At 48.8% G+C, this 26,209-nt stretch overlaps 11 protein-coding genes across 11 annotated transcripts in view; 6 read left to right on the top strand and 5 right to left on the bottom strand.

Annotated features, from left to right (window-relative positions):
• The window catches only part of BDV27DRAFT_35248 (uncharacterized protein), a 449-nt gene extending 221 nt beyond the window's left edge, over positions 1-228 (top strand). Inside the window, exon 1 of the mRNA XM_032076399.1 lies at positions 1-228. This exon is cut by the window's left edge and continues 221 nt beyond it. Within this exon, the coding sequence (XP_031923824.1) occupies positions 1-117 (117 nt within the window). The 3' untranslated portion in view covers positions 118-228.
• On the top strand, positions 229-2,026 carry BDV27DRAFT_35249 (putative MFS transporter). The gene is made up of 4 exons (XM_032076400.1): positions 229-1,319; positions 1,389-1,753; positions 1,811-1,910; positions 1,968-2,026. The coding sequence occupies exons 1-4, from the start codon at positions 339-341 to the stop codon at positions 1,989-1,991; spliced, it is 1,470 nt and encodes a 489-aa protein (XP_031923825.1). The 5' UTR covers positions 229-338; the 3' UTR covers positions 1,992-2,026.
• Positions 2,027-2,209: 183 nt separating this feature from the next.
• BDV27DRAFT_148413 (general substrate transporter) lies at positions 2,210-4,981 on the bottom strand (the record flags this gene model as incomplete). Its single annotated transcript, XM_032070915.1, has 6 exons — positions 2,210-2,507; positions 2,584-2,826; positions 2,910-3,471; positions 3,529-3,726; positions 3,773-4,016; positions 4,847-4,981. 6 exons carry the CDS (start codon positions 4,979-4,981, stop codon positions 2,210-2,212), a joined length of 1,680 nt encoding a protein of 559 aa, XP_031923826.1.
• A 2,682-nt stretch (positions 4,982-7,663) lies between these two features.
• On the top strand, positions 7,664-9,187 carry BDV27DRAFT_161368 (alkaline-phosphatase-like protein; the record flags this gene model as incomplete). Its single annotated transcript, XM_032073215.1, has 1 exon — positions 7,664-9,187. The coding sequence occupies one exon, from the start codon at positions 7,664-7,666 to the stop codon at positions 9,185-9,187; it is 1,524 nt and encodes a 507-aa protein (XP_031923827.1).
• Positions 9,188-9,781: 594 nt separating this feature from the next.
• On the top strand, positions 9,782-10,854 carry BDV27DRAFT_148416 (2OG-Fe(II) oxygenase family protein; the record flags this gene model as incomplete). The annotated part of the gene is made up of 3 exons (XM_032070916.1): positions 9,782-9,902; positions 10,057-10,277; positions 10,318-10,854. 3 exons carry the CDS (start codon positions 9,782-9,784, stop codon positions 10,852-10,854), a joined length of 879 nt encoding a protein of 292 aa, XP_031923828.1.
• A 930-nt stretch (positions 10,855-11,784) lies between these two features.
• Positions 11,785-14,015, bottom strand: BDV27DRAFT_167462 (transketolase family protein; the record flags this gene model as incomplete). The annotated part of the gene is made up of 3 exons (XM_032074490.1): positions 11,785-12,654; positions 12,706-13,813; positions 13,867-14,015. The coding sequence occupies 3 exons, from the start codon at positions 14,013-14,015 to the stop codon at positions 11,785-11,787; spliced, it is 2,127 nt and encodes a 708-aa protein (XP_031923829.1).
• A 346-nt stretch (positions 14,016-14,361) lies between these two features.
• On the top strand, positions 14,362-15,947 carry BDV27DRAFT_134011 (putative alcohol dehydrogenase). The gene is made up of 5 exons (XM_032068214.1): positions 14,362-14,673; positions 14,729-14,856; positions 14,914-15,073; positions 15,126-15,594; positions 15,651-15,947. Exons 1-5 carry the CDS (start codon positions 14,468-14,470, stop codon positions 15,852-15,854), a joined length of 1,167 nt encoding a protein of 388 aa, XP_031923830.1. The 5' UTR covers positions 14,362-14,467; the 3' UTR covers positions 15,855-15,947.
• Positions 15,948-17,490: 1,543 nt separating this feature from the next.
• Positions 17,491-18,655, top strand: BDV27DRAFT_167463 (uncharacterized protein; the record flags this gene model as incomplete). Its single annotated transcript, XM_032074491.1, has 2 exons — positions 17,491-17,839; positions 17,896-18,655. The coding sequence occupies exons 1-2, from the start codon at positions 17,544-17,546 to the stop codon at positions 18,653-18,655; spliced, it is 1,056 nt and encodes a 351-aa protein (XP_031923831.1). The 5' UTR covers positions 17,491-17,543.
• Positions 18,656-20,149: 1,494 nt separating this feature from the next.
• Positions 20,150-21,735, bottom strand: BDV27DRAFT_35278 (thiamine diphosphate-binding protein). The gene is made up of 3 exons (XM_032076402.1): positions 21,004-21,735; positions 20,382-20,944; positions 20,150-20,328 (listed from the first exon to the last, which is right to left on the bottom strand). Exons 1-3 carry the CDS (start codon positions 21,558-21,560, stop codon positions 20,291-20,293), a joined length of 1,158 nt encoding a protein of 385 aa, XP_031923832.1. The 5' UTR covers positions 21,561-21,735; the 3' UTR covers positions 20,150-20,290.
• Positions 21,736-23,425: 1,690 nt separating this feature from the next.
• On the bottom strand, positions 23,426-24,103 carry tpcF (glutathione S-transferase tpcF; the record flags this gene model as incomplete). The annotated part of the gene is made up of 1 exon (XM_032073216.1): positions 23,426-24,103. One exon carries the CDS (start codon positions 24,101-24,103, stop codon positions 23,426-23,428), a length of 678 nt encoding a protein of 225 aa, XP_031923833.1.
• A 459-nt stretch (positions 24,104-24,562) lies between these two features.
• BDV27DRAFT_161375 (Zn(II)2Cys6 transcription factor domain-containing protein) lies at positions 24,563-26,130 on the bottom strand (the record flags this gene model as incomplete). Its single annotated transcript, XM_032073217.1, has 2 exons — positions 24,563-26,008; positions 26,080-26,130. The coding sequence occupies 2 exons, from the start codon at positions 26,128-26,130 to the stop codon at positions 24,563-24,565; spliced, it is 1,497 nt and encodes a 498-aa protein (XP_031923834.1).
• Between the last annotated feature and the right edge of the window lie 79 nt (positions 26,131-26,209).

The raw sequence follows: 26,209 nt of genomic DNA on the forward strand, positions 1-26,209 counted from the left end.
TTTTGGTCAGCTGAGGGCATAATTGGGACTGAAGTGACGACCCTTCAATTGAAAACGACCTCGGCACCCATGTTAGACACGTTTCGCAAGGTCAATACTCAATACTGCTGTGGCTGAATGGCGCTATTGGGTGCTTACCGTCGGGGATTGCATTAGTCTGCAGATAACCTGCACGAAACAGTGCCGATAAGCTGCCACCCTACCGAAATTTGACTCACGATCGTATTCCTTTTTTACCTTTTCTCGGCAGTAAACGACCATGGAACAATAAGGTCAAATGTGGGAACCGTTGAAGGGAAAGCGATATTGAATAAAACAAAGAGTGAAAAGCCATCATTATGACCGAAGAAAAAGTTCCCGAGCTAGCCATGGCCTCCTCGCCATTGACGCCGGATATTCCGGAGTCGAGTGACCGTGAAGTCATGGAGGCAGATCTTCCAGAGGAATTGAAAGAGCTGGAGAGGAGACTTCGCTGGAAAGTGGACTTGCGCCTCTGTACCATTGCTGGCATTCTCTGTAGTCTCAATCTGCTCGACTCCGGCATCCTTTCATCGGCCTCCGTGACTAGTATGCTTAGCGATCTTGACCTTGAAGGTACTCGATATTCGGTATCGATATTCATCTTTACCATAGCTTCCGTCATCTTTCAACTCCCCTGCACGGTTGCAGTGCGCTGGGTCGGCCCGCGGATTTGGTTTGCGTCTATCACATTTTGTTTCGGCCTGCTTACTCTCTGTACGGCGTTTGTTCAAACGTGGAAACAGCTTATTGCCCTTCGTGTGCTTCTAGGCATGGCCATGTCCGGTATATACCCGGGTTTAACGTACCTTATCAGCACCTGGTACACCCGTCGGGAACAACAGCTCCGATTCGCATTTCTCCAATCGGGAGAGGTCACCGTGATGGCGACAGGCACGATTGTCAATTACGGTCTGAATCACTTAGATGGACGGGCGGGATTGAGCGGCTGGCGCTGGATGTTCCTTGTCCAGGGACTTATCACCTGCGTCATTGGTATCATCACGTATTGGTGGATGGTCGATTTCCCTGAAACAGCACATCGAAGCTTCTACTTCCTATCTGAGGCGGAGGCGCAGTTAGCCGTACAGCGTATCCAGGCCGATCGCGATGATGTGGTGCCTGAGTCATTTACATGGAGCAAAGTCGCTGTGAACTTTTTGGACCCTAAGCTGTACGGGTTTGCATGTATGTTTTTTATTCTCAATTTAGTTTCCACCGCATTGTCTTATTTTCTCCCGATCATTCTTCAATCGGGAATGGGGTTTTCTAGCAACGCAGCTATCATCCTTTCGACGCCGGTATGTCCCTTCTTCTCTAACGTTGCGTTCTTTCTCTGTACGTTGCAATACGTATTCTAACCTGAGCAGCCATATTATTGGTCAGTCGTACCGGTCCTTTTCACTTCTCTCGTTGGAGACACGTACCGGTTACGGGGGCCACTGATCACGTTCAACGCCATTTGTCTAATAGCGGGCTTCTTGATGTTCGGCCTCCCTTCCTCCACTCAAGTTACTGTGCGGTATATCGGGACATTCTTGGCCACTGGAGCATACGTCTCCAATTGGGCGGCACTGAACGCGTTCATGGCAAACAATGTGGTAGGCCAGTGGAAACGCGCCACCACCGCGGCTGCAGTGTCTGCCTGTAACGGTCTGGGAGGAGTAGCGGGTAGTTACATTGTCCGACAACAGGAGGCCCCGCAGTATCAGACTGCTGTATGGGTATCGGTGGGGTACGTGTTGATACGTCAAGTGCTTTAAGGGGCTTGAGCTGGGGCTTACTGAAGCAGATCTCATATTCTCATGATTGTCATTGTGGGTGTGTTTACCCTCGCCTTTTACAGTTGCAACCGTCAGCAGAAGAGGGGGCAACTAGTTATCCAAAATAGAGTAAGTGCTTTCTCGTTTAGAATAAGTATTGCCTGATTTAATTGCTAATCTGCGCAGGCTCACTTTCGGTATACCTATTGATTTGAAGGCTGTCCAACGAATCCATGATCTTTAAGAGGATAAAAGTACCTATCATGAATATAGCTAATGTTCAACTATTGCATAGATTTCTCAACTGACCGTCTTGAACGTCGGTATTATTGTACAACACCATGGCATGAATATAGCACCTACGCCTGGAACAATTTGATTGACATATCACTGCGCTTATCACATGTAACCCCCAACCACAAAACAGTCTACTGTTTGACACCATTCCCGTCAGCTTTAGCAGTACCACTAGCAACCTCACCCCCTTTAAACTCCGGCTCAGCAACCAACGTACTAGCATCATAAGATCCAAAATCCCGCAACTTGACCCCCAAATGAAACATGACATCAACCTGCTCAAGAGTCTTACCCCGGCACTCGGGCACGAAAAAGAATGTGCAAACGAACGCGACAACCGCAATGGCACCAAAGATGAATCCAACCTTGGAGTTTAGACCTGCATATTCCGCATCTACAAGGTAAGGGATGGTGAAGTTGACGACAAAGCTGGATGATGCATATTAGCCTCTGAGACAATAGATAAACACAGGGTAAAAGGAGGACAGGGCAGAGAACAACATACTTAGAAACGACATTGACAACAAACCCCAACTGCAGCGTCATGTCTCTCAACCGCAGCGCAGGTAGCTCGGTGGCTACTACGTACGTTTGCGGTCCCCAACCGAGAGAGAACCCCAGTGCCATGACCACGTACATACCCACTACGCCTTTCTTCAAGTCGGTTGTCATGGGATTCGGAGTCCCTAGACCTCCCATCGTCAATAGGCCTGCTGCCATGACTGCAGAGCTGGCTAGGAGCATGGGTCTGCATTAAAAAGGCGTCAGCATAGCCTGTCAACTGGTATCACAAGGACATAAAGGTATAAACAAGGAAAAGGTGAACCATGCCTCCTCCCAACCCGATCGGTATATGCCAACGAGCCAATGATCGACACCAAATTCAAAAGCGAAAGCACAACCGTCATATCAAAGGGATTGACAGTACCCAACTGCTTAACATAAACCGCTCCATACTGAGATGAAAATGCCTGCCCAGTACCCTGCTGAAAGAAATTGACCATAAAAACGAGCGCCGTTCTCTTCAGATTAACTCCCTTGACCAGGTCGACCCAATGGCCTTTTTCAACCTCTTGTTCGAGAACGGTTTGAAGCTCATGGAATTCGTCGTTGATCTGTTCGGTAGTGAAACGTCCCTGGCGCAGTTGCCGGAGACTAGCTTTGGATTCTTCTACGCGGCCTTGTTGGAGGAGCCAGCGTGGGCTCTCAGGGACGAACCATATCAACGATAGGACTATTGTTGGGACGATGTAGAATAAACCAAGGGGGATGCGCCAGGCTCGGTCATCTTCGATTTTGCTTGTACCCCGGCAGATGGAGTTGATGATTAGACCACCTAGGATGATACTGAATTGGTAGGTACCTACGGCGAGGCCTCGGACTTGCGCCGGGACTATACAACGATTCAGTGTCGGTGAACCAAAGGTAGTATAGGTTTGATGGGGCTCACCTATTTCAGATTGGAAGGTTGGGACAACAGCCAACTCCATCCCAACATAGACGTAGTTCAGGATTCGAGCAGCGAGGATCTGATCACGGTTTCTAGAGGTAACTGTGATCGTGGCCGTGATCAGAGCGTAGCAACTCATCGAAAACATGCACCAACGTCGACCGAACCGGGCGGATATCTGACTGCCGATGAGCACGCCTGACTAGTTAGCACATACGGCGTTTGTCGTTGCAGTGGGACATACCAGCAGCAAATCCGATGTAGTTTAGACTGTTGAACAGCGATAGCCAGGCTGGGTCCAGTGCATACTGCTTCGTTCTAGGGCTATAGTCACCGAAGCGTTTGTCGAAGGCGTCCATAGCCTGCGTTGTAGCAAAGCCTTGGTTATCGAAGCCATAGTTGAAGGAGGAGATAGCTATGAGGATGCAGGCTAGGGCTAGTCTGGTGTTGAAATATGCAAGGAACTGTGGACGTTTCATGCTGGACATCTGTAACGGGTATGGGCCACAATGGTCATCTTGAGGTGAAGTGTGTGCGTAAACGGTATATATAAGTATATTGCCATTTACACCAGATCATAACCATCTTGCTATAGTGTCTGATGAGACAATATCCCATGTCATTGGCATCATCTCCATGCCGGGTCGGTTTTCAGGGCGATATCTCGTTGCTAAAAGATGTCGGTTGTCGGGGCCGACGCTGCGGGGATGGATAACCCTAAATAGCATTGGAGCTAGTATGTACACATGGACTCCCGGGAAATGCTGGTCTTAACTTATTCTGACTGTTGGATCTGGGTTTCATCTTCGATTTCCGGTGTCTTGTGTACTGACATACTTATAATGCCTCTCTTTCGGATGTCGTGTAACCTGAGCTGTTTGAACTGCATTCCGATCTAGCTAGGAAGTTGCTTTGACTATGAGTTGGTGAACTGGTCTAGAAGAATATCCCATATAGCCTCACGACTTTTGTTCGTATTGTGGATCAACAGCAGATCACGCAATTTAGTGGCCCACCCCCGCAATCACAACTAGTGCTGGACCAATCAAACTATCCACGGTGCTACTATATGCCTGCCCTCGATTCTTAATATTGAAATGTCCCTCCGTTTACCATTGAATCACAAATTGTCCATATCACATTTGGCACGACATGGCTACACCCATAACAGCAGGATTGAGTCAGAGACACAGGACCTGCCAGCAGTGTAGACTAAGAAAGGTGTGTGGAGAACCTAAGGCCCGCATATACTCAAGCTCATTTATGATATAGGTCCGCTGCGATGGGCGAAAGGGCATTTGTAGCAACTGCGACCGACTTCAGTTCGCCTGCTCTTTTCAAAACCTGGACTCATCGTCTCCCGCACTAGAAAGGCCGGAGCGGCTTCGAGCTCGACAAGCATGTAGTCGTTGTCATTCTTTGAAAGTCCGCTGTAGTGGGCATCTCCCTGCATGTCTCCGTTGTCAAAAGCGAGGAAGGGATTGTGTCTATTCCTCGAGCCCACTGAAGACTGGGAGCACGGGTGAAAGAAAAGCTCCCAAGGATGTTCCACAGCGGTCTGCAGAGCAAGAGGAGCGGACAAATGTTGAGCCTTCGACAACCATTACGTGTGTGAATCATATATGTTCTTTCTCGCTATGCTAATGCAACTGACGGGCCTAGCACGGATGTCTTTAGAAATCCGGACAATATACAAATCCAAGTAGCCCTGGACATTTTCTTTGAGCGCATCTATCCCCTTCCGGGATATGCCTTTCTGCACCGCGCCTCGCTGTATGACCGGTTTCACAGAGGACAGGCCGACCAGAGCCTCCTTCTCTCAATCATCGCTGTTTCGACTTGTTTAACGGAGACAGACTCGTCGAAGCGTGAGTACGCGGCTCAATGCCTGACAAAGGCAGAACAGCTCATCATTAACAATCTCTCACAACCGTCCATCATTCGAACGCAGGCATTACTTTTGATAGTTCGGTGTAAGATGTGCCTTGGGGAGTATTCCTCTGCATTTCCGCTTGTGTCGCTACTTTCTCGGTTTGCCTTTAGTTTACGATTGAATTACGATAACCAGAGAGTTTGCTTTCTGGCCCGGGAAGCTCGTCGCCGTCTGATGTGGGCCATCTATATGCTTGACCAAACATGGGCTGCGGGACTACTAGAATTCACCACCTGCCCAGTAGATGCTATCTATGTTGGCCTTCCGTGCCCCGAGGAGACATGGGAGTTGGATGTTTCCCCGGAGACCGAAGTACAACTCAAGTCACAGACTAAGCTTCCTGGATTACTAGCAGCAAATGTCTGCGTGTCCTACTTAAGGGACAAGGTTCTGCGGTACGTTTTACTAGTAGATCCTACAATGTGCGCGTATTGGGTATACTAAGAAAATAAGCCATGCAAAGCGATTTGCCGCCGGGAATTGCAGTGCCATTGAGATAATGTATGGGATACGAGAGCTAGAAACTGAGTTAGAGCAGTTCTATCTCCGACTGCCTCCATCAAGTGCCTATTCAGAGAGGAATCTAAGGCTCCGTACTCATTCATCCTGGTTGCCTCGGTTTATTGTTCTACATGTCCTATGGCATCAATGCTACTGTGATTTGTATCGCTGCATCACTAATGGACTAATCGAGTCTGTTCCGGCATCCACCTTGAATGAATTTGATACTGCATTTGTTCTCAGGTGTTGGGAACAGTGCACACACCATGCAGTACAGATTGCAGGTATTCTTACCTCGCTGACCGATCTCAGGTTGGAGTTCTCAATCCTTCCACTGGACATGGCTGTTTGTGCGTACCAGTGCATACGCCTCCTCCTCCATGGGCAGAGGGTATATGGGCATAAGGTACCAGTATCCCGCGAGAGGATCAAGCAATACCAACGGTCATGTTTGCAAATTATACAGACCGTAGCTCGGACCTCACCTTCTGTTCAGACAATCGTAAGTCAGTGACTAGATGGTAGGTAAAGTAAGTAGCTGACATATCTAGGAACGTGACCTCAAAGATCTTATCGACGAAACTCAGGATCATAACGCTCATCCAGAGAACCGCCTTAAGCACACCCAACAGCAAGGCCCTCGCCAGATCCTCTCCATTCATAGCCTAATTGCTAGATCGGAATTCGTCGACGATAGTGAGGAGCTAGCACTCGAGGATGCACATGCTGGCGACAACCTCTCTGCCTATGAGAAGCATAATCACGAATACGGCGGACCACTAGGCACGTTGAGGCTACCATCCCCGTTGCCCAGTTTGGATCCTGCGGAGGATATGACACCAAGCTCAATAGTGGCAAGCCAAACGTGGCTACAGGGTGGCAATGCATTTGAGGGAGCATGGGATCAACCCGGAATAGGGTTTGATTTGATCCGACAGATGCAATGGGATGGTATGGGGTACTTCTGTTGATATTCTTTACTACTGTGATGTCGAATAAGTTCAATACTACGTAATAATTGATATTTTATCTAGTACCCTCACCAGTCCTTTCGAGAAAACTATTTCTCATGACCACATGCTCATTCTATCCCCAGTCTGTAGTTCTATTTCAGAGTCGAGAGTAATCGTGTTCCAGGAGCCTCGACACTCCGCGAGACTCGTGGGACTCGGCCTGCCTAGATCTACATAGATATCCGATGTTCCTATATAAAGGCACTAAAATACAAAGAGATCTTACATATAGACTTCCCGACTATGAGTTTTCGTATGTCTCTCTAGTAATATTCTTTTCTTTTGTTTTGCCAATGTCTACTTTTCATTTGTCAACAGTGTAGACTTCGATTAACTCGTCATCCATGACAGCGGCCCTTCACTTCTCGAGACGTCCGTCCAATTTACCTTGCAAGCCTCATTGGTGTTGGAAGAATTGGGGCCATTACCGACTGATCGTCACATGAGCTCTAATAAACTGCGGATGGTATCATCAGGTGGATTTTTGACGGTGCACGTAGTGGACTCCACCCCGACAACCGACAATCGGTAGACCGACAGCCGATATGCCATTCCAGCAACCCTAACTACATATATGCTCAAGCAAACCACCAACTCCATACATCAAGTAGACAAATAAAAAAGCCCACCAAACTACACCACAGAAATGACAGTAACAACAACAACTACTACTACCACCACCACCAAAATGCCCTCCAAAAAACCCAATCTCGTAATCTTCATGCCCGACCAACTCCGCTACGACAGCCTCTCCTGCACCTCGACTCCCAAAACCACCTTCCTCAAAACTCCCAACATCTCCTCCTTCGCATCCCGAGGCACTATCTTCACAAACTGCTTCACCCAAGCCTCCGTCTGCTCCCAATCCCGCTGCAGCATGTTCACCGGAACCTACCCGCACGTCAGCGGCCACCGCAGTCTCGAAAACCTCATCAAACCCTGGGAACCCAACCTCTTCCGTAGCCTAAAAGAAAACGGCTATCATGTTGCTTGTCTCGCGCCCCGCGGTGATACCTTCGCGCCTACTGTTACAGAGCTCTCCGTAGATGAGTACGGGTTCCTCGAGACACCCGAATTCGTACCCCGATTCTCGGGTGATAAGGCCAATGATTCCAAGGATGAGAGTATCTGGGGCCGACTTTTCTACAAGGGATTGAGGAATGCGGCCGAGGCAAGCGATTACGATGATGCCGTTGTACGGTCTGCGTTGCGGTGGCTAGAGTGTCCGCCTCAGGATAAGCCCTGGGTCCTCTTTATGCCGTTGATTTTCCCGCATTGTCCGTTTCAGGTTGAGGAGCCTTACTTTTCGCTGTATGATCGGGATATCATCCCCGAGCCTGGGGCTGCGCCGGGGGAGAAGACCGGGTATGAGCCGCGGTATATGCAGGTGATTCGGGAACGGTACGGGACTGGACGGGCGACAGGGGAGATCTGGCAGGAGCTGAAGGCGACATATTATGGGATGATATCCAGATTGGATGATCAGTTTGGACGGGTGGTTGGGAGGTTAGATGAATTGGGGCTGTGGGATGATACCATTACTATGTTTTTCACTGATCATGGTGAGTATCTAGGTGATCATGGATTGATTGAGAAGTGGCCGTCTGGACTGTCCGACTCGCTTGTGCACGAGCCGTTGATTATTGCCGGTAGAGGACTACCCCAGGGTCAGGTTTATACTGGCATGGCGGAGATGGTGGATCTTGTGCCCACTGTTCTTGAGCTTTGTGGTATCCCTGAGCAGTTTCCGCATAATGGGCGGTCGTTGGTTCCTGTCCTACGGGATCCGAGTCTGGGGCATAAGGAGTATGCATTTAGTGAGGGTGGGTTTCTGACGGCTGAGGAGCCGTTGCTTGAACAAGCTCCTTATCCGTATGATATTAAGGCTGCATTGCAGCATGAGGATACGACGCTGGTTGGGAAGGCGGTTAGTATTCGTTCGTTGGAGTGGACGTTTGTCTATCGGTTATATGAGCCGGCGGAACTGTATCATCGGCAACGGGATCCGGAAGAAATGCATAATCTGGCTGCGGAGCCGAAGTATGTGCCTGTGGCTAGGATGTTGGAGGCGGAGGTGTTGAGATGGTTGTTCGAGTCGTCGGACTTTTTGCCGTGGACAAAGGATACGAGGTTTCCTGAGGTGAAGCTGAAGTCACCGAAAGAGCAGTTGGAGGAGCGGTTGCGAATGAGATATCCTGGAGAGAGCAATTAGATGTATGGTCATGGTAGTTGGTTTCGAAGCAGTATTTTACAGACTAATGCACGGTGATGCACCCCATTCACCGCTGTATGTGCGATGGCAACATTGTGGGAGCATTGGGCGTGTCTCCTGCAGGCTACAGGCCACCGCCTATACTGTATGAAAGGTTATTTTTATCATTCAATTCTATTATTGTGGGGAGCTTGATGTTGCCAAGAGGAGGTGAACGCCTCGGCTGAGGTGTTGTACTGACGTAGGGCGCGGAAAGATCGTGCTGATCCCGGGGTTGTCTGGATATCATTTCCTTTTCACGAATCTTGCCAGCTGGATACAAAATATAATAGGACCACCCTTGACCCAGTGGTGCTGATAATCCCACTCATGGTCCTTTAAGCGATTCTTTCGCACCCTACTCTGTCAGTACCAAAGTAAATCCATCAGAAAGAGTGGAGAATCCACGATCACACCGACACAAATACGTGGCAATGCGGCGCTTTTCAGCTCTTGTCTACAGCCTTGTGGCTTGGAGATCTATCGATCTACTAGTTATATTATGGGGCCCCGGTCTCCTTGGTCACATACAACACAATGGATTTCCTGCACAAAATGGAGTCCCAACCCGGTGTGATCCCGTCAATTAGCTATGCTGAGCTTTTTCACGACGACTCTGATACAAGATATGCGGCCACTATACAGCTCATACAAGCTCTAAAAGCCCATGGGGCCTGTCGGATTCGAGACTACGGAATCTCGCAAGATATTATTGATAATTGCTTGAAAAGGTCACCGTGCAATTGTTCCCATAAGACCATCTTCTTCAATCGAATGCTGATTGATTTTACAGAGCGGGGATTTCTTTGAAAGAACCCTTCAAGAGAAAGCCGCCGACTGCTCGAATTCGGGGGCAACAACCAAGTCCCGGTTTGTTCCATTCGCAAGCGAGAAGATCCGTGGAGAAGCACATCGGAGTGAAGCCGTGGAACTCCAATATGGTGTTTACGAATCGGCAGGGAATTGGTCCCAGCAAGGAAGACGACTGGCAGATGCCTCGAGACTCTTCCATGAGCTACGCTATTATGCCAATTGCACCGCAAAACATTCCGTACAGTTGCAAGACCTGACCAAAGAGGAGGAACGAAAAGGAATGCAACCGCATCGTGTTTAATCTTCTGGACTGCTTATCTTCGTCCCTGAATCTGCCTCGGTCCTTAAGCACCATCCACAGCAAACAAAACTCCTTCTTCGCTCCATATCACTACCGCTTCGAAGATGACCAAGAAGACAACAATCCCCTCCGCGTGCCTCCGCACATCGGCCCAACGACCATGCTCTTCTGCTTTCAAGACTCATACGCTGGCCTCGAAGTCGCTGACCTTAGTAATCAGTCTGGCAAGCTATCCACAACGGCCATCGAAAAGACTGCCATCTTCACTCCGACGAACCCCCAGCCTAGTGAATTCGTTCTTCTGGTCGGCCATGTTTTGAGGAGACTGGTTAATGGGGTGAAACATTCTGTACATCGCATCAAGCGACCAGTAGGTACATCGGGGTATCATTTGAATTACTGGATAATTCCGGACTTGAATACGGACTGCGATTTTGCGGATAAAAAGGAAGATGTGACTGGGTATTTGGCAAGGGTGTTTCCGGCGGCACTGCAAAATACTGTCCAGGTATAGGAATGTTCAGGTTTCTAGCGCGCTGGATGGATTAGCCAGGCTGAGTTTCTCAAACTTCCCTTGATAATCTGGCTCTGCTTGACAGGAAACATGCTGCGGGTCTTTCATCGTCAAAACACCCACGGTATCTCCAACAAGAGTTTATGTCTTGCCAAGCCCTAGGCACTCACAGGCCATCGGCGTTCCCACATGTCTCCACTGAGCCCTTCCCCACAGTTATATCCTATTTCCCTCTTAGAGTCCCTTGTAGACTCCCAGCGCGTGTCCTAGCTCCTCCGTGGCCCTCTCCCCCAGCTCCCATCGACACTTTTCGTCATGATTTTAGGCGTGTTGGCGCGTGTACCCGTATGCTCTTTCTAGCCACCCAGGCCTGTCTAGCAGGTCCAGTGTAGCAAGACTGAATCTTGCTACACGAAAACAAGACACAATGTATGTGCAGCTATTTTAACTACCCAGGACTCAAGAACCCTAACAGCAGATTGTCATGGGCAAGAAAACGTATTGCTTCGCGGCTTTGCCGCTCCTGTTTCGCTACATCGAAGTGTACTGCATAGGCCAAGAGCAAAATGGGAAATTTAGCATAAGCCATATGTCATTGCCCTTTGACAGCCGTTGTCATTGTAGACGTAACTATCTTGAACAATACCGGGGCACCTTCTTGATTTCCAAGCTATGTAGCCATCGCATTCGTATTCATGATAATATTGAATGGTATAGGCTACACCTGAGAGCACAGGGCATTCAGCATTTGCCCAAGTGCTTCCCGGAAAGAAGGTCCGGAATTCCTGGATCATGAACACCACCAAGCATAGGATTGAAGGTTTTGCTACGCAAGGCCCTTGAGCGTGCTTGAGCATCATGCCATCTTAAACAGAACAATTAATCTATATTCATTTTGGAACGCCTTCTATATACATCATAACTAAGTCATCACAACTCAACAAACTCATGCTTCAAAAGTTCATCCTTCTCGACCTGTCCCAGGTAACCATGAACCTTCTCGGTCAAGGCATCAATGTCATAACCGAAGTATTTGTACGCCACCTTGCCAGGCAAACTGTGACCGAAGCGCTTAATACAGACGCCAGCGTCCGCATACCGCTCCCAGCCGTTAGGTGCATAAGGCTCGATAACAACGGCAGGAATACCACGGTGCCTCTGCAGAACAGAGCGCTTGTATTCGAGGGATTGTTGTTCGAACAAACGCTGGCAGGGGAAACTGATCACCCGCGCGACGATGCCCTTCTCCTCGAGCTTATTGGCGACCTCCAGGGCGAAGGACAACTCTGCGCCCACACCGATGAGGGTCACAGCTGCGTTCTCGGCCTCCTCGAGAACATATGCACCGCGTGCGACACCGTCGCGACGGGTTTGCTTCAACTGGGGCAGAGTGTGACGGGAGGTGGAGATAATGGTGGGTGTCTTCTTGGCTTCGATGGCGGCAATCCAGGCACCGGCGGTTTCTTCGCTATCACCGGGGCGGATGTAGAGAAGGTTGGGCATGGCACGGTATAATGCGGCCAATTCGATGGGCTGATGAGTGGGGCCGTCCTCTCCCATACCGATGGAGTCGTGTGTGGCGGCGTGGATGATCTGGAGGTGTTGCAATGCGCCCATACGCACGGCGGGGGCAGCGTAGAGGTAGAACATGAAGAAGGACGAGGTGATAGGGATGAAGGTGTTAGGGGCATAGGCGGCCAAGCCGTTGGAGATAGCGCACATGGCGTGTTCGCGCACACCATAGTGGATGTAGCGACCGCCATAGTTGCCGTTGATGCCGCAGGTGGTGCGCAGATCAGGCTATAAAAGTCAGAATGGCTCAGCTAATCGTTCAGGGTCGGGATGACTTACGTGTTGGAAGTCTACCTTTCCAGGCCAGATCATGTTTACAGATGGCGAGAGGTCAGCAGTACCGACCATGAAGTTCTCAATCTCCTTAGCAATGGGGTTGAAGACCAAGCCCGACGAGGCTCGTGAAGCGGTAGGCTTCTCTGGGAAGCTGGCGGGGATCAGGTCCTTCCAGTTGGATGGCAACTCTCCGCTCATGCGGCGCTGGAATTCTGCGCCAAGCTCAGGGTACTGAGCGGTATATTGCTTCACAAGGTCCTTCCATTCCTGGACAAGAGATTCACCGCGTGCAGGAAGATCCTCGAAGAACTTCCGTACGGTTTCTCCGATAACAAAGTGCTCATCTGGGTTGAACCCGTTCTCCGTCTTCATCTGGGCCACATTGGGAGCTCCGAATGCAGCACCGTGGGCTGCGGCCTGACCGGCAACATTGCTTCCAAGGCCAATGACTGTGCGGACGTTGATGAATGTTGGCTTCTCTGTGGAGGCGCGAGCCTGTTCCAGCGCGCGTACAAGGCCTTCGACATCGTAGCAACCGTCTTCCACGTCGATCACGTCCCACCCGGAGGCGCGCATCTTGCCGTTAATGTCTTCAGTGTTGGTCAGATCGACCGATCCATCACAGGTAATTTGGTTGTTGTCGTAGATGACAGTCAAGTTATTAAGCTTCAGATGACCCGCATACGAGATAGCCTCCAATCCAACACCCTCCTGCAGGCACGCGTCTCCAATCATACACCAGGTGTGGTTGTTAACAACATCGTATCCTGGCTGGTTGAACTTCGCGGCCAAGTTCTTGGTCGCCATCGCCAATCCGACGGCATTAGCAACACCCTGACCCAGGGGTCCGGTGGTGACTTCGATACCCTCGTGTTCGATCTCAGGGTGGCCAGGGCAAAGTGCGTCAATGCGATCCGAGTGGTAGGATTTAAGTTGGTCAAAGGTCATCGCCTTGTACCCGGTCAAGTGCAGGAAGGAGTACTGGAATAGACAGGTATGGCCATTGGACAGAACGAAACGATCGCGGTTAAAGAAATCGGGGGTGTGTGGAGCATAGCGCATCACATATCGCCAGAGAGCGACACCTATAGCGGCCATACCAATGGCGCCACTGGAGGTTTGAAGTCAGTATCCTCAGTATTCAACGTCTGCTGGCTAACATACCCAGGGTGGCCTCCTCCAAATTGCTGGCATAAGTCCGAAATGAGCATGCGGAATGTCTTCAACACAATATCATGGTCTTTGGACATTTGTTGAACCAGCGGCAGAGCAGACTTGCCGCTGCCGTTGACGGTAACCGGACCAACAGCCATGATGTATGTATGTATTCGTGAGGATCTTTAATCCGATTTTGTCTTTAACAACTCGCAACCAGGACCCGATCGGACTTATATTTATAACTCGAAGCGCGACCGGGAACTTTTCTGCGCATTACAGAATAGGGTAGGGTGAGCCCTTTTGCCCGATCTGGAAAGTTGAGGCACTTCTGGCCGAAAGAGGCAATCGAAGGGGGACCCACATTTCCTCTTTATCGATAAGACGATCCACATTGGGAACGGCTCTCGTGATTCCAGTGGTTGCAGTTTCCCTCCTCAATTTTCCTGCAAGAATACCCCACAATACCCCATATCACTAAGCATTGCCTTGCAATACGGAGGCCCTCAATATAATATCCACGAATTCCCCCCCACCATGTTTTCTTCTGTCTTTCGCTTTTCATATCCGGATCAAGCAATAATCTCAAAAATACTAATTTTGGTCCATCATGGCGCCCTCTCTCCTTGATCCCAGTCTCAATCCCCCCACAGCCGCTACCTCGGCCAAACAATCTACAGAGACTCTTGTCACGCCTTTCCCCAACCCTTCTCTTCAAGTCACAGCCGATCACAAGCTCAAGGCCATTGATGCACCGGTGTATGCCCCAAAGCACGGCGAAGTCCTGCTTCAAATCAAAGCAACTGGAATCTGCGGGTAAGGATATCGTATCAGTTCAGTGCGCCAGCCTTTACTAACAGTTGAACAACAGTTCCGATCTGCACTTTTGGAAGACCGGTTGCATTGGAGAACTGATCTTCAAGGGCGATTGCATTATCGGACATGAAGCCGCAGGTGTTGTCTTGAAATGTGGCGAGGGAGTCACGCACATCCGTCCTGGTTTGTTTCACCGCAATTGACCCTTTCTACTGAACAGTGTTGACGCAGAAAAAATAGGTGACCGAGTGGCCGTGGAGCCGGGTGTACCTTGCGGGGATTGCTTCCTCTGCCTTGACGGCCGTTACAACCTCTGCGAAGATGTCCAGTTCGCAGGTGTATACCCTTACGCTGGAACAATTCAACGATACAAGACGCACCCAGCCAAATGGGTTCACAAGTGAGTCTTAGCCAATTCTTCATACATTGTGCATTTCTAACCTAGAGCCTAGGCTACCCGATAACCTCACTTACGCCGAGGGTGCCCTCCTCGAGCCCCTCTCGGTCGTTATGCGTGGAATGTCAGTTGCTGGTTTGCAGCTTGGTCGCGGGGCTGTCGTGTGCGGTGCCGGCCCCATTGGACTAATCGCCTTGGCTGCGGCTCGGGCGTCAGGCGCTCATCCTATCGTTATCACAGACCTAGAGCCTAGTCGGTTGGCGTTCGCCAAGGAGTTCGTCCCGAGCTGTATCACATACCAGGTGAACCGCGATCTAGATGCCCAAGGAAACGCCAAGGCAATCCGAGCGCTGTTCGGCACCGAAGAATACTTTGCCCCAGAGACGGTTCTCGAGTGCACGGGCGTTGAAAGCAGTGTATGCACTGCTGCGTTCACAGCCCGCCGAGGCGGTGCGGTCGTGGTCATTGGCGTGGGTAAAGCTGTGATGAACAACTTGCCGTTTATGCATATCTCGCTGGCTGAGGTACGATACCAGTATATCCGTATCTCATTGTGCTCTTATTAACGTTTTCGCTACAGATTGACTTACGCTTCATCAACCGCTACCGTGACACTTGGGCCCCAGCTATCCAGTGCATGAGCGGCGGAATTCTCGATCTCAAGAAACTTGTTACTCATACATTCCCATTAGAACAGGCTGAGTCGGCGTTGCAATTGTGTTCTAACCCGAAGAACCCGAGTATCAAAGTCTTGGTGGTGGACGAGGTGGAAGCCACATTGTAGTGTTATTTTGCGGGAATTGTCTTGTTTACATTTGTTCTGGCGTTGATGATAGAGTGCGAAGTGTGTAACAATTTGATATCGGGCCTAGTTACGAAGGCTACTTGGCTTGCAATTGAAGTTAAATTTCACGAGCAAATTGGAAGAACCCATTGTATAGCTTATTTCCACATAATCACAAGGCGTCACTATCTACTTTCTCCATGTACTGGTCTATTCCTAGAAGCTGTGGAACAACAAATATTCTGAGCCGGTTAGCACTACCACGCAGCATATCAAACCATCTCAGAAATGAATTATACCAGTAATACTCTTGATATTTTTGCACAATTGCATTCCTTTGTATCTTTCGTATTGTCTGTGATTTGTGGACACGTATAGAGGATATGTTTGTGTATCGTGGTCCTTTTCTGGTTAGACTTATGACCACACTCTTGTGATTATGATAAATTTTTCATTCATGCCAGCAACCCTAATCAGCTGGTACAGATTAGGGCCAGAAGATGCTGCTCCAGCCTAGAATATTTCAAGTTAAAGTTAAATATTCTAGTGAATATTGACCCCTTGGCGAGCTAAGCCAAGTGGGACAGTGACCAGTACTGTGATTGTTAGTGCCTTGACGAAGGAACCGCAAAGACTGTACGGTGGGTCGGTGGACGTGTTTGCCTCATTGAAACTCGTCTATCCTTCCCTTTGAGGACTTCTGCAGCCGTACAGATAATGTAATAGGGCATGGTCTAGGCCGTGCCCTGACCAGGCAGCTCTACTAGCACCACTATGGAGTCTTACGCACTACGCTATAGTAAATTCGGACAAGACTGCCAAACGGTCCGATCCGAACCGCTGCAATGTTGATCCATGTTTTTGGTCTAGTACTAGCTAGCGGTCTTAATGACTGCTTTTTGCCGAATCAGGTGGTTGATGATGATGCCGAGCAGTCTTGCTGGGTATTCATGTTTTGGTTTGTCTCGGGTCTCCGTGTCGATAGTGAACAGGGAGGACCTTTGGCTAATGTCGGTGTGAAACATAATGGTTTCAGCAATTGTTCCTCTTTTTACTGGCTTTTGTTGGGTGCACTATGCGAGTGTCTATCTTGGATCCCGCTAATTGACGGCGGGACACTCATTCCCGGTTGTTCTTTAACAGAGGCGTGGTCATGATGGTTACCAATTTGGAGTCATGGTTATTTCTAACTGAAAAGGCTATGTAGCGTCTTTATATTTTAAGTCGGAACTGCTATGGAACCCCGTGTGGGGATTATGATATGTGGCGTGCCATTCATTGCGGATTATAGGGATCATATATTCAATGTTTCCATCATTAGGGCTCTAGGTTGGAAGACCAGTCAACAAGTATGAGGTTGATATCTATGTCGCATTTTAACTTTCAAATCACCATAAATGAGTACAGCCCACCAATTCATACATGAATGATACTGAACGAGATAGAAGTACTCTAATGACTAATCTTTTGGCCCCCAACTGATGCTTGCGTGGTTCTTTGTCAGATGAGAAGAAGCCTCCGAAGCAGCCGAACCTAGCGGTATATTATTCTAATCTAAGCCCTTGCCTTGACAGAACAAGTATAAACAAAATTCCATATAGTAAACATCTATCTATGTACTCTTGTTGTCTACATCCTCGCAGTACCTGTTCCCGGTAATCGACATCGTCCGCCCATAGCGACCAAACGATGCCAACACCCCGGTATTTTGCCCAAGCCCCTGCCTTCCCCGCCGAGACTCCCGTCGCGAGTCTGCCGATAATCTCTCTTCAAAAACTACAGAGTGGGGGCTCCACTGAGGGACAGAAGTTGTTCGAAGCTTGTAGAGAATGGGGTTTCTTTCTAATAGACCTGCGAGACTTCGATGATGGGAAGACATTGTTACAGGATGCAGAGAGGATGTTCGATCTTACTACGGAACTATTCTCTCTGGACCAGGCAATCCTGGATCAATATGCATATGATGCGCCTAGAGATCTGACCGGGTATGTACATACACTTGAATATACTCCGCGGTAGATCATCAATTGATGTCAAATAGGTACAAAAGCATGGGCCGATTAAAGACCGACGATGGCAAAACAGACCATATGCATCTGTATTCCATCAACCAAGACGACATCCTGGGCAATCGTCCTCCACGGACTAATGCCGGTCCTATCGAGTCGAAGCGCATGCAACTCCAAGCATTTATTCGACACTGCTCTGCAGCATTGGGTGTGGTTCTAGGTGCGCTAGACGACCAAATCGGCCTGGAGCAGGGCACGTTGGCTGCAGTCAGTCCACTGGACGACGAGTCTGAGACCTCAGTGCGTCTTCTCTGTAGCCCGCCTCAGTCTGCCCCGGAATATGATCGCATCACATTAGGCGGACACACCGATATCGGTACCATGACAATACTGTTCCACGTGGTGGGCGGACTCCAGATTCTTCCAGCTGGGAAGGAAAACGCCATGGAGAACTGGCAGTACGTACGGCCTGAGCCGGGCTGTGCGTTGGTGAATGTGGGTGATACGCTGGTGGAATGGACGGGCGAACTGCTGCGTAGCTCGTTGCACCGGGTGATGACAGCCCCAGGAGATCAGGCACTGGTGCAGCGTCAAAGCGTGGCGTACTTAGTTCGGCCTGCACAGAAGGCATCTATGCGACGCATTCGGGGTGGCAAGATTCCTCCTTTGTCCGAAGGGGAAGAGGAGGAGATACGCCCGGTAAACGAGTGGGCAGCTTGGAGGTCACGGCAGATTATACTGGGCCACTTGAAGCCCCAGAGCCGAGGTGGAAATATGGCGGTCAGCGTATGAAAGAAGGATCAGTAGTATTGATATTAGCATTAGTCCTACTCTTTTCCGTTTCTTGTTTTGCTGGTCTCGTGGGGGTTCATTTGCCCTCGGAGTAGAGTAGATATAAAATTCGACATTTCTCATTTTATCAGGAGCCTTGTGAGTATACCATAAAGATACCTTCATCGGAAGGCTATCCATATACTCTTACTTTCCCTTAGATCTTAAGAGTGTTTTTTACGAGCTATCTCCGCGATAAACATTGCCATCGCGGCTATTCACTAGTAAGTTTCGTCACAGACCTAGTTTATGCAACTCGTTTGGAGTAAAGCTTCGCTTGAAGGCTATTTTCACTTCCCTTTTTGTATTCCGTGTAAACTAAAGAACTGGGTAAATAGTCAGATTTTCTGTAGAGGTCTAAATTCTTTATCCAATATATAGTAGCCAGACTAATTGTGCAGCGGAGCGAAGCGTAGCAAGCATTATATGTTTCAGTTTAACATCTCATTGATGCAGTAAGACCTAATTCTATCAGTTCGCCCTGCTCAGTTTCTCACCATATCCGCAGGGTCTTAATCAAAGTATCACCTTTCCTAAACAGCAGGTACATCCATATTCAATCGTTAAGATCCCCCCACAACCCGACATGAGTGATACAAAATCCCCCCAATGCCGAAGCAACGGGAAGCATCCAAACAAAACTCCACACGGACAAAGATATACCCCGATGGCAACCGTGGCTATTCTTACCGCTTCAGGAAGGGTCTTTGGCATTACCCACCAATCAGACTTTTGTGGTGGAGACACCCCAAATCACGGGGTAAGGGCACGGTGCACCTGTCCTAATTAGGTCTAGCGCGTTTTCTCCAGATTATGACCTGGCAGAATGATTTCCAACACTTTTTGACTTGCCTGGTTGGGTTGTGTATTGTTTACTGTGTGGGGGTTTATGCGCGTTAGCCCTGTGGGGAGCGACTTTTTGTGGAAGTAAAAAATATTGCTAGATTTCTTTGATGTTTTTTATTGTTCTTCTTGAATTTTAGGTTTTTAGCGGCGCTCTTGGAAGGGATATATTTATTGTAGTTTATGAGACTGAACATCCTTTCCACGGTCGGGGGTGAGAAGTCGGATATTCCTGCATTCGTTGGGACCGCCTTCTGAGATGAGCTCCGCTTTCCTGATTGGGGTTGTCTCTTTGGTGTTGTGGTGGAATGGAAATGTCTACGGTGAATCAATTGAGTTAGTGATTTATCAATTTAAAAGATGGCCAAATGCGGATTGTATGCCTTGTCTGGTGTAGGGTCGACCGGAGTAAGTGACCTTTTACTATTTGGTCACCACAATACTAGTCAAAGCTTCAACAAGTTCTAGTACATGGGATGGTAAAGAGAACCAGGGCACTCAAGGCAATTGGTCTACTAGTATTCTATAGATTTTATGACAAGGTCATGAGCTATTAGAAAAAGGATACATTCTCAGGAAGGTGCCCTGTCAAATCCATACCGTATGCCTTCTGCGATATCTGCTACACTTGTGTGAATGCCATGTAGTTCATTATATTCCGCTCGTACAATGTCTAAATACATAAGGGATGGTGCATAGCTATCACCATCCATGCAATATAACCGAACTGTTTGGACATATGATTTTGATAATTTAGTACTCAATGCTCTGCTTAATGGCGTCATATATCCCTGTGTTAAATTAGTATGGCTGTTCACGATAATATGCTGACGTATGAACTTACGAGCAACATCAGGCAGGATGAACTTCTCATATTGAAGTCCTGTATGTGTACTCCATCCCGCAACCCGCTTGACGGGTGCCTCTAGCCGCAAGAACGCCTGGTCCTGAATAGTAGCAGCCACCTCGGCACCGACTCCATAGTTGATCATGCTCTCGTGCACCACAATCGCTCTGCCGGTCTTCTTCACGCTATCGAGGACCGTTTGCCGGTCCCACGGGTAGATAGTGCGCAGATCAATTAGCTCCACACTGACACCGAGGGCCTTCTCTGCGGCGGCAATAGCTGCGGAGCACAGGTAGAGCGGCTGACCATAGGAGATAAGGGTGACATCATTGCCCGGCTTCAAGATCTCCGCCTTGCTGAGCGGGATTGTGTAATACTCGTTCGGAACATGCTCCACCGCCGCACGGTACAAACATTTCGGCTCCATGAAGATAACGGGGTTATTATGCTCGAAGATCGAAGCCAGGAGAAGGCCCTTTGCTTGCGTTGGGGAACGTGGCACAACAACCTGGACACCTGGGACGTGAGCGAAAAGCGCTTCAGGCGATTGTGAATGATATCTAGTTGGGGGTAGGGTCAGTATAGCAATTCGGGAGCGCTCATTGGGCCGGGACCATACAAAGCGCCGTGTCCAACCGCACCACATGGCATGCGCACGACCATGCCACCAACATTCACTCCTGTGGCACCTTCACGATATCTAAACTTTGCGGCTTCGTTGACAATCTGGTCGAAAGCTGGGAAGACATAATCCGCGAACTGGATCTCCGCGACCGGCTTCATGCCCTGCGCGGCGGCCCCAATGGCAAATCCCACGATTCCTTGTTCTGTCAATGGGGTATTGAAAACACGTTCCGACCCAAATTCCGTCTGTAGATCCATTGAGCAGCGAAAAACACCTCCGAAGGCGACATCTTCGCCGAAGAGCATCACCTTCTCCGACTTGGTGAGTGCTGTGCGTAGGGCGGAATTGATGGCTTGGTAGAGGTTCATGGATTTCGAAGTTGTCGAGCCGGGGAGTTCTAGGCTTTCGGAGAGCATGGAGGATGTGTGATGTAGGAGCGGAGTGGATTTGTAGTCGATAGGGAGGTTCAGTCGTGACGATGGCGATGCCGCGGCCGAGTATAGTCGACGGCCAGCCGGGCGTATTAGTCGGGGTAAGCGGAGCGACGCCATTGTGTGAGTTGAGGCGAAAGAGGAAGAGGAGCGGAGAGTGTAGTTAATGGATGTCGGTCAAAGAAATGCTCCTAGAATTTTTTTTTGCCGTTCCCCTTGATTTATATCCCCTTCCGTTTTCCCCAGAATGTCATCATGCGGGGATTCTCTTCCGCCCTTCCTCCGCGGATAACCGAGCATGGGTGGCCTCGGTGCCTGGACCCTGAAGGTTACATCCAATAATGTCCCCGCTGGTTATAAAATCCTTTCCAGATTTTCAGACTCCATTTCTCATGATCAGCGAGATAGTCGGACGGCGGAGAAATTGTTGGGTTGTAATATGCTTTATCTTATCGGACACACGACTTGCTGCACAAGGCTCCTTCACGAACGATTCCTCTCTTGTTAGGAAAGTAATAAGAATAATTGTTAATAATGTTTATTAATCGCTGATTAAGCAGAGGAACCCAGCCCAGATCAAACTGAGAGAGGCATTGAGTTATGTAGAGGGTCCATTGTTAGGTCGAACCTGCCGAGACATGGTAGAATATATATCAGAACCGGATAGCAGGCATGTCTACTCCGTATTAGGTAGACATCTTTCCAACCCGTCCAACTATACGATTAGCCCACCAATTATATGCTATAACTAGTATAGCTCTAACTCTAGTTTAGTGAATATTGTATAAGCGCTTTCAGCCTCGTCTCACGACGAAGTGGAACCAATCAGCTAGTGCCACACTTTTCACCCCCTCTGGTTCCTACTACTAGCCAAGACCACGAACAATGGACTGAAATCTGGAACATTAGAGAGAGATAAGAAAGAACTTATATGCAGGAACTGTCCCTGCCACCCAAGACCCCATGGGACCAATCCGGGAAGGTTTCATTGACTTGCGACTGCGCATCATTGAAGCCAATGTCATATCCATTGACTTCATGAGGGAAATAGACCTCATATGCCATTGCAAAGATGACCAGCCGGGTAGTTGCCGTGCCACGATCGATGCCGAGGATAACCTGAAAGAACTAGACGGCCAGAAAGTTTACCTGGGAGAATTGCTTAGGGAAAGGCAGTTCGCCAATTTCTTGGTCATGAGAAAAATGGCTGATATTGTAGAAAGCCATGGCCATCGTTATTCTTTTGCTCAAGTCCTTGAGCAAGTAATCAGACTGATATAAGATAGGGTTTCTTTATAAACCCTTTCGTCAATTTTGTTATAAGAAAAAGGGGAAAATTCTAATTTCTGCGTGAAGTGGGGTGTAAAGCTTGTGCCTTTAGTATAATCAACATGTCAAGACTCATGGCTGGGAGATAAGTAGAGTATTAAAACTAGAAGGTTGACTTGGATTATACCTATCATTGGGATTCTGATATTATCTTATCATTATGCCTGTCCATGTTTTTGGGATCAGCCATGTGAGGCCGGTACTGTAACAGCTGATACATAGGAGTGTGCTTCGAATCCACCTGTATCAAGCTTATTCTTTATACATACTAATGTGCCAAGTCCGTGAGATAACAGCGGGTAGATGGCATGATAGCATAGCTGGCTGCTAAAATAAAACGAGGGCCATAACAACAATATTGTGTCTAACATGACAGAGAAGAAATATAATAGCAGCAGTTCTAATAGAAGATACCAAGGTCTCGTAGAGATGATTAGAGCCGCAAAGCTATAGTATGTCAAATATACGCTAGCTTTCCACTACCTTATAGTAGCATTGACTCAAGTACCAGCCACCCTACTCACGACTTCGAAGATGCTTCACGGATCAGGCGTACTTCAAAACAGTAATCTTATATACCCATTCCCATATATCGAATAACAACACAAGCAACAAACCCAAAAAGCAAACTCTCACACCCCCATAACTAAGATAAATTACTCCTTCTCCCCCTCGACCCCAACCCTAACCCCCTCCCTCTCCATCATCCTCTCCAACCAACCCTTCACAAACGGAAACTTGTCGAGATCAAAATCCTCCACACCAACAACCGCCCCCGGTATCCTCTGCCACGGCACAAAGGCCAAATCCACATACGACAACTTCCCCCCAACAAGCCACGGTCCATCTCCCTCCCCATAAAGCCCAGCCTGCTTTTCCAACCACCCCTCCAGAACCCCAGTCACACGATTAACTTCCTTGGCGTACCGCTCAACAGCACTAGGAACCTGCTCCGCATGAAACTTCTTAAACCACACCAGCTGCCCATAGTATGGCCCCTGCCCGGACATCTGAAAATGCAACCACTGTTTCGCGAGGTAGAAATCGTGGGTGCCCGGCTCGAAGCTCAGGCGGCGGGAGGTATCGTAGCGGTCGACCAGATACTCGATTATTGCACCGGATTCCCAGATCGTGAGACCTGTGTTTGGGTCATGGAGGGTTGGGAGTCGGCCGTTAGGGTTTAGGGATAGATATGAGGGAGATTTGACTTCACTGAAGGGGACCGCGTCGATTGTGTAGGGGAGGGAGAGCTCGTTGAGGAGGATAAGGACTTTTACTGGGTTGGGGCCGGGGCGGTGGCCGTAGAGTTTTAGGGGCTGGAGAGAGGTGGACATTTTGGTTTTTGGTATTGGTCTTGGTTCTGGGGTTGGTGATTTGGTTGTAGGTGATTATCTTGGTCTTGGTATTTGGTGTGTGAGAGCTGGTTGTGTTGATGGATTGGGGTGATGGGGGAGTTGAAGCAGTGTTATATAGCTTTGGTATTGAGGATATAGAAACAGAAAGAAGGTCTACATTTGTAATACCGATGGAGTGGTTACAAATCTATCTTTGATCTTGGGCACATGGATTTGACATTCTGATATTGGGTCTGTGATGGATGCTCGCTGGTATCGCCCAAAGTGGAATAGTTTAACCCGGAGAGTTCATCATAGCTGAAACGAACAATACAGAAGTGTTCGCTGAAAGAACGATACTTGTATTGTGGAGATGTAAGTTTCACAGGTAAATTAGTGAGCATTAGCTTATGGTTTCGAAGTATAAATGAGCAAGACTAGGCTATATCTATCGTCTAACTAGAGCTTAAGCCATTGATCCGTCTCCACAGACTCGAACACTCCAAACCCTACCACTCTACCCAGACGAGCTAGCTGAGCCTTAAACCAGGCTTTCTGCTCAGAACCCACATATTCAAGCCCTGACGCAATGGTCAGTGGCCATATGACCAAACAAGCGTCGGTTGGCTTGACTTCTGCCTTTAGGTTCAGGGTGACGGATGAACGAGGAATGGATGATGAATGCGTGTCACCGATTACTCTGACTCTCTGAAGAGCAAAGGGTACGGTCGCTGCCAGATCTTCAGACACACACTGCATATCGAAAGAAAGCTTTTGCTTTAGGGATAGATTATTTGGATTATGGAGGGCGAGGATTCTCAGCCGGGTACTTTTGACAAGCATTTTCGTGGCATTATACTGACTCCAAAGAGCTGCATATGTTGGACTAGGATAGCTGTATAGGACTGGGGAATAGAAATTTGCGGACGGCCAGGATGGAAGGTCCACGTTTGATAGGGTGTGTTGTTGAGACTGGCGCCATGCATCTGGGATGTGGGAGAGGCAGGTTTCTAAGTCTAGGTCGAGGGTGTGTAATTCATTATGGATCTGTTCCAGTTTCAATATTGACTCGTTTTGTGGAGTTGTACCCCGAGCTGTGATTTCGTCGGCGAGTGCGAACAACCGATGGCGGATGTTGGCGAGACTTATGATAACTCGGTCGTATTCAAGTTCGAGGCCGTGTTCACCGAAGAATGCACCATCATGGATCCAATGTGGTAGTGCTGTATTTCGCAGGAGGGCTGATCTGACCACCCCCCGTCTGGTATGCTTAATAACGTCCGTTGCGGGCCGATCGCAACTGAAACGGTCGTTCCATACCTTCAAGATTGCCAACGCTCCATCGTGATGTGAGAAGCTCGGCGAGGCGTTCACCAGCGGGGTCTTGGTCTCTGGACGGTATATCGAGTCCTCGTAGCGACCCATGAAGAAGACCGCGAGGAGACACGGGTCAGTATTATCTGGTGTCAGGTAATGTATCGCAGTTTGAGCTACCTGCAGAAGTCGATGATACGTGGCAGACGCTACTACAGTTGCGTGCGGGTAATTTTGGGTCCTCGAAAATAGCGCTAGGGCCAGAGAGGACACCGCTAGATCTATTATTGAACACCACGGCGTTGATGGAAGCACAGGTAGGCATCCTCTAGTGACATCCTTGACAATATCGGGAACATTATGCGGAGCCTGCAGGTAATTGTGCATATAATATGCAATTGCGTATGTTTTAAGATTGGCGGGCTTGTAGGAGACGGTTAGATTCATTTTCATTGAGCGAGGCCCTCTAGGGCGCTTCTTCTGACGGCTTGCGTAGGCATTTTCGGTATGCCAGACTTGTTGATCCCGCATGCCATAGCATGTTCGCCGGGACTTGATGCATCGTTGACAGATTGGCTGGGTCTTATCACACTGTAGAAAGTATCAGCTGGGGCCCCTGGTAATGTAGGCGCATGACTGCCACGCTAGTAGTATGTATGTACCTTGATTCGTCGATCCCTACATGTTTGGCATCCGCCACCGGGAAATGGCATTGTTCTGCGATTTTGCTGGTTTGGATGGGGAAGAGCTAGATATACAAGTTCTAACTTGTTACAACCCTGTAATTCAAAT

Source organism: Aspergillus caelatus, assembly GCF_009193585.1.
Source record: "Aspergillus caelatus strain CBS 763.97 unplaced genomic scaffold BDV27scaffold_199, whole genome shotgun sequence".
Lineage (NCBI taxonomy): Eukaryota > Fungi > Ascomycota > Eurotiomycetes > Eurotiales > Aspergillaceae > Aspergillus > Aspergillus caelatus.

Coding starts and splice junctions, on each gene's coding strand:
- BDV27DRAFT_134011 (XM_032068214.1), top strand. CDS start 14,468: ATGGCGCCCTCTCTCCTTGATCCCAGTCTCAATCCCCCCACAGCCGCT. Junction 14,857..14,913: donor AGTCACGCACATCCGTCCTG/GTTTGTTTCACC, acceptor CAGAAAAAATAG/GTGACCGAGTGGCCGTGGAG. Junction 15,595..15,650: donor TGCATATCTCGCTGGCTGAG/GTACGATACCAG, acceptor TTTTCGCTACAG/ATTGACTTACGCTTCATCAA.
- BDV27DRAFT_35249 (XM_032076400.1), top strand. CDS start 339: ATGACCGAAGAAAAAGTTCCCGAGCTAGCCATGGCCTCCTCGCCATTG. Junction 1,320..1,388: donor CTATCATCCTTTCGACGCCG/GTATGTCCCTTC, acceptor TAACCTGAGCAG/CCATATTATTGGTCAGTCGT. Junction 1,754..1,810: donor GCTGTATGGGTATCGGTGGG/GTACGTGTTGAT, acceptor TTACTGAAGCAG/ATCTCATATTCTCATGATTG.
- BDV27DRAFT_35278 (XM_032076402.1), bottom strand. CDS start 21,560: ATGGCGTCGCTCCGCTTACCCCGACTAATACGCCCGGCTGGCCGTCGA. Junction 20,945..21,003: donor GCGGTTGGACACGGCGCTTT/GTATGGTCCCGG, acceptor ACCCCCAACTAG/ATATCATTCACAATCGCCTG. Junction 20,329..20,381: donor CATCCTGCCTGATGTTGCTC/GTAAGTTCATAC, acceptor AATTTAACACAG/GGATATATGACGCCATTAAG.